General features: G+C 37.0%; 1 protein-coding gene across 1 annotated transcript in view; it reads left to right on the plus strand.

Moving 5' to 3' along the window:
• LOC128016859 (alpha-ketoglutarate-dependent dioxygenase FTO) overlaps positions 1 to 5,130 on the plus strand; it is a 121,853-nt gene extending 116,723 nt beyond the window's left edge. Inside the window, exons 9-10 of the mRNA XM_052601715.1 lie at positions 3,374 to 3,514; positions 3,652 to 5,130. Coding sequence (XP_052457675.1) covers positions 3,374 to 3,514; positions 3,652 to 3,658 — 148 coding nt within the window. The 3' untranslated portion in view covers positions 3,659 to 5,130. The remainder of the gene's footprint in view (positions 1 to 3,373; positions 3,515 to 3,651) is intronic.
• The last annotated feature ends 870 nt before the right edge of the window (positions 5,131 to 6,000 follow it).

The raw sequence follows: 6,000 nt of genomic DNA on the forward strand, positions 1-6,000 counted from the left end.
GGGTGGGAGTATGTGAGCCGTCCCCCAGAAGAACAGAGGTGATAGATCTCCTTCCCTCCACATTAGCTCGCTATTCCTGCAGGCCTGGCTGTTGGGTTATAGGGTTTCAGAGCAAATTGAAATGAGTGATTGTACCGTCGATCTCTCCTGAGCGCGGGTCAGATGGGAGAGGTATACTCAATCTCGCAGAGGTTAATCTGTAAGAATGGTTGGCATACATTTACTTCCAAATATACTTCCAACAGTACACACACACACACACTTTGTCTTTCACCATCTTGTCTTTCAAAACCCTTATGTCTTATGTTTTCCATGGAACACAAAAGGAAGTGAATGGTGGCCACGGCTGTCAAGTAAGATATTTTGTGAGTAATAGAAGAGTTAAAGTTTTGTCTCTTCTTAATGCAATACTGTCATATGACATAATGTTATGATTTTCTGCTGCCACATTGTCCTCTTTGGAGTTCAGCAGTTCCTGGTCCCCATTTACATTCAATGTACGGAAAAGAGATCACTATTATAGGCAGATTTGGTGCTCAAGCTATTTCTTATCACAGCTATTAAACAGTTGCTTCTTGAACAGGAATCTTTGTTATATGGAGAGCTTAAATTAGAATGTTCTAATACTATAATGTTATACATTATATTACTCTGTGGTGAAATATTATCGTAAGTTCAATTAATGATGTAAAAGTATAGATTAATGTTAGTTAGCAGCTTGGACATTCTGTTTAAGATCTCTGTTTATGTTCCACCTGCCGTTACGTAAGAGTGTGTAAATGATAGCAAAATGTTTACTTTTGTGCAAACAATCCCTCTAAGTGTGTATGTTTATGTGAATCTCTATGGCTGCCATTCATTTGTGTGCTTGCGGTCTCTTTCATCACAGTCTGTTTACTTCAGCTCCCTATTCTCTCTTCCAATAATCCAGTAAATGATGAGAGAGTTTAAACACACGCGCGTGCGTATAGAACGAGCTCTCATATTATTTATGAACTGATGTGCTACATTAGGGTACTTAGCGCATGTTAACGGATGTTATTGTCAAGCCCTCATGCAGTATGAGGATGATATATTGAAGCGCTATATGCTAATTCCACCCTCGGCGTATAATGCAGCCTCTCATGTGGCCGGTGCAGTTGGAGAGAGAGAGCACTTAACAGGAGAGCCACTCCACCATTAAGAGGCCCTTACAAAATATATAACCACAAATAGTGTCAGAGAGGGGATGTCCTCTGACCACCAGACAGCACGGACTCATCCATAACACTGTCCTCCTTCGGGCATCGCTGCAGGCTTCAAGTGGAGGATGATGAGTGTTTAATGTAGGCTATGATTGCTTGAGACGAGTGTTTGTGGGAGAACTTTGTATGTTTGTGAGGAAAGTGGCTGTCCCTGTTTTAAAGGTGAAATGTGTCAGTTCTACACCAATAATGGCACTGAACTGAATTGGAAAATAACTTTTTAGTTGTTGTTTTTATTTTTTTTATTTTTTTGAGTGATGCAAACCTCTACACCGTAATGAGTGTTGTGGATGGTTGCCAAGGTGTTGCAATGCAGTTGCTAGGGTGTTCTGGGTTGTTGCTAGGTGGTTGCTTACTAGCTGAAGTCCAAAAAATCCACTCTCCCCAGATCTCCAAGTATTTTTAGACTGTTTGAAATTAAAATAAATACTCATATGCTAGGCAAAGCTACGTGTATTTGATCACAAATACAGTTAAAAAGCGCTGATATTGTGAAATATTATTAAAATGTAATATTTGAATATATTTAATTTTCTCTTTGAATATTTTTTTAAATGTAATTTATTCCTGTGGCGACAAAGCTGAATTTTCAGCAGCCATGCTTCAGTCTTCAGTGTCACAGTATCCTTCAGAAATCATTCTATGCTAATTTGCTAATTTGGTGTTCAAAAAACATTTTGAATTTATTATAAAAACAGATGTGTTGCTTAATGTTTTTTTCAAGATTCTTTAATTTATAGTGTAAAATACCACCATTTATTTGAAATGTGGGTATTTTGGAACACACAAAAAAACTTTTATTTATTGTCACTTTTGATTTTGTTAAGTTTAATGAATCCTGGCTGAATAAAAGTATTAATTTATTTAAGAAATACTGACACCAAACCTTTGAACTAGTATAAGGTATATGATGAAAATCCCTTAACCCTAACTATTTATGCCTATTCACTACCATAAACTAACTGCTGATGAAAAACAAAATCCCCTTTACTGAGCCAGTTATACATAAACCCTTGGATTTCTCTCCATATGCAGTTAAAAGTTCACACTCATTTTATTTAACTTGACTGCAAGTTGTGCACATCTCCCACCCCAACAGACACACACAAACACACACACACACTCATACACTCACACACGCAAACAGTGATGCTACACATTCTCACTAACACACCCAGCATTGTCAAATTAATGAGAAGCTATATTGTTATATTAAAATAAAAACAACACTGTCTGTATATTAATTAACTGACAAAATGAAATGCAGTAACATCAGGTTACTGTGGAATTAAAGCCACAGGCTTCACCTGCCAAGGTGTAAATGACTGAGATATTAATCAGCACTGGCCAGGTGTGTTTAGAAGGTGATTTACACTGCTTACTCTTGTAGGATTGCAGAAGTGCATTCCTGAGCCTTCGTTCAAAGGAAGAGCAAGGGGATGATGCCATACCACACATTCACTTGAAAGCACACACACACACACACACACACACACTCACTAAAGCTGTACAGTCCTTCATTACTTTATAAAAAAAATGTCATTAGGGAAGGTTATTGTGTGTCGTAAAGAAATCAGGAAATAGATTGTGAACTGCCCCTAGACAAACACACACTTCTTTGTTTGTCTAGGGCGAAATTAACTTTAAAAGGATATGTGAAATAACTGTTTTCTATTTTAACATATTTTATATAATGTATTCCTGTGATGGCAAAGCTGACAGTCTTCATTGTCACATGGTCCTTCATAAATCATTTTAATATGCTGATTTGCTGCTCAAGAAGCATTTCTTATTATTACCATTGTTGCAAAATGTTGTGCTGCTTAGTATTTTTTCGGAGAACCGTGAAGAATTTGTGTTCAGAAGAGCAGCATTATTTCGTTTTCTTTTTGTAACGTTGTTAACGTCTTTACTTCTGATTTTATGTGCCCTCGTTAAATACAGATATTAATTTCTTCACAAGAAAAATACATCTTACTGAACCCAAACTTTTGAATGGGAGTCTGAAAATATTATAAATAATTATTTATTCATTCACTCATTTAAAATCTTGATCAATGATCAAATCTTGATCAAATCTTAAACAATGTGCCTTTATAAAGATGTTAATTCCTTTTGCGTCCCAACAGATGCCAGTCAAGCCTGGCACAGACATTGCCTGCTGAGGAAGCACCTGCCGACCGACCCTATTGGAGTAATGAAGATCCTGACATGCCTCTCCCCTTTGACCTCTCTGAAATCATCAACCGCGTTGAGTCACTTCTTTGGAGGTGAACTACAATTTCAGTTTTTCTGTGGATGTCTTATGTTGGGGATTGTTATTGAGATCACTGAAAGTGGCCTTAAGGAATGTTAAGCCATAATTGCTCAAAATGTGACTTACTTCAGTTTTTTTCTTTCTTCCTAGGATGTAAGGTATTAGCAAAGGAGGGAGATAAATGGAGAGAAAGAATGTTATGAGGTGGATGTTAAGAGATAGAGGCCGGGATTGGAGATAACAGGTGACATAAAAACAATACAACACACACCTGTTTGGTTTCTCCTTTCCGGTCCATCTTTGCCTGAAGACCAACATTCACCATCACACACACCACACTGAGATCCACTGGGATGAATGGACGGATATAAGGATGGACACAGGGGTGGATACGGGGAGCTATCTGGACGGGACATTTTATTTCCTATTTCCATCAGTATCATTTACTATCACTTTAACAGAGTCTGTAGTGTTACAATACACATGTATAGACACATATCAGTAGTAGCATATGATACCTATTCATAAATATACGTATATATATCCATAAATATATGTATGTTTTAGTTCAGTTCTCCATATATCCTCTGAAGTTTTTTTTTTTTCTTTCTTTGGACAGGCATTATATAGATGTATACAGTATACACAGTTCACTTCTCCTCTATGTGTGTGTGTGTGTGTTTGTCTGCTTGCCATCTTTTGAGGGGGAAAGTCAGTAGGAATAAAATATGACATCGTGGGGGTGTATGACATCATTAACGGGTGTCATATGCGTGCCGTTGCCTTTCACCTGGCGTATTGTCTAGGGATTTAGTGTGTTTGAATTTGCCCGAAGTGTGTTTGAATGTTTGTGCGTGCATCCGTCTGACTGTTTGTAGGGAGAAGGTAAAGGAAAAGTTGTTAGACTGACTTTGTCGATGATGTTTGTCTGTAGAGGTGCATGTAGGTACGAGACACGCACATGTGTATGTAATCTTTAAGACGGTTTTATTTCTGTGTGACTGAATATGAATGTGTGTGTGTGTGTGTGTGTGTGTGTGTGTGTGTACGTAAGATGTTTCTCTCCCAAGCCGAGTATTGTTAATAGGCGCCTCTTACTGTGGTCTCCCAGAGAACTTACACCCCTTGCGTCACATAATTCTCACAGCTCATTGGCTCCAGCCTGTGTCTGAAATGCTGCCAGTTTCGGGATGAATGCACTCAAACATCTTTAAACGATTGTAGGATGAAGAAAAGCACAGATGTCCTCTAAACAAATGAAGGATGAATGAAAAAGGGATGACTGTGTTTTTTTTTTTTTTTTTTTTTTTTTTACTGTTTTTATTTTTATGTTTTTCTATGTCATCAGTGTTAATGAAGAAGACCCCTATTGTAGTATTCACTGAAGATGCTTTAATGTGTTTTATACTTTTGAAGTTTAAGAGTTGTCATTGGTTGCCAAATATTGTGTTCTTGCTGAGTAAATGCTGTGAGGTTGATATATAAATATAAATATATAATCTTTCTTTCATTGTGCTTTTTTTTCTGTATTCTTTCTTTGGAGTGCCACGAGCTCCACTGCTTTTCTGAAAGCGTGTATGTGCAAAGCACTAGTTATTATAGAAATAAAATACAATGCTGGTTTATCAATCAGTGCATGAGCATTGGTTCTTTTTTTTTTTTTTTATGAAATGTATTTGTTTATTTCTAGCAGTCTCTTCAAATTTTCATTAGATAAAAATGGTTAAGTACTATTCATATATCATTTTAGATAATACGTATGTATCTTTTGAGCATTATATAATCTGTTAATGACTAATTCATTTAATTGATATGAAATGCCAAAAACATATATAATTTGATTTAGTGACCTCTAGGTACACAATCTTATATATTTTCATTTGCTTTCTTTGTTTTAAATTTTCAGTTTGATTTTACATCTCAGTTGTGGTTTCAGACTTTTGGATCAAACTTCCAGCTTATTGTGTTCAATTTATTGTGATAGAGATGCTATCTGTTTATCTGCTTTGATCTAAAGTCTATTTTGTATCAGATATTTTTATATATTTTTATCAGTCAAAAAGACTGATCTGAGGTTTTGTCTCAGCTCTCTCTCTCTCTCTCTCTGTGTGTGTGTGTGTGTGTGTGTGTGTGTTGCCTGTAGGGGTTGGAGGTGTTTCCTCTAGTCTGTTAGATGGCTGAGCCTCAGGTGAGCAGGTGATCGGTGAATGGTCACTCTAAACTCAACTGCAGTCTGTTCTCAGGCATGTGTGCACAGGTATGCATTGTTCCAAGGAATGGCAAAGGTCATCAGTAGTTTCTGTCTCTTACATTACTGTAGGTGAGAGGAAGATAACCAGGTGCATGTGGAATTAAGTACCTGTGTGTGTGTGTGTTTGTGTTTCCTACAGGCAGGCTGATTATTATATGATTGCCAGCTTAGTTAAAGTTGGATCACATCTCAGAGGTGACATTCAAACAACATACATGATTTGAAGGACAAATGCATTGTTACACATA

The sequence above is a fragment of the Carassius gibelio genome, chromosome A7, assembly GCF_023724105.1.
Source record: "Carassius gibelio isolate Cgi1373 ecotype wild population from Czech Republic chromosome A7, carGib1.2-hapl.c, whole genome shotgun sequence".
In the NCBI taxonomy this organism is placed as follows: domain Eukaryota; kingdom Metazoa; phylum Chordata; class Actinopteri; order Cypriniformes; family Cyprinidae; genus Carassius; species Carassius gibelio.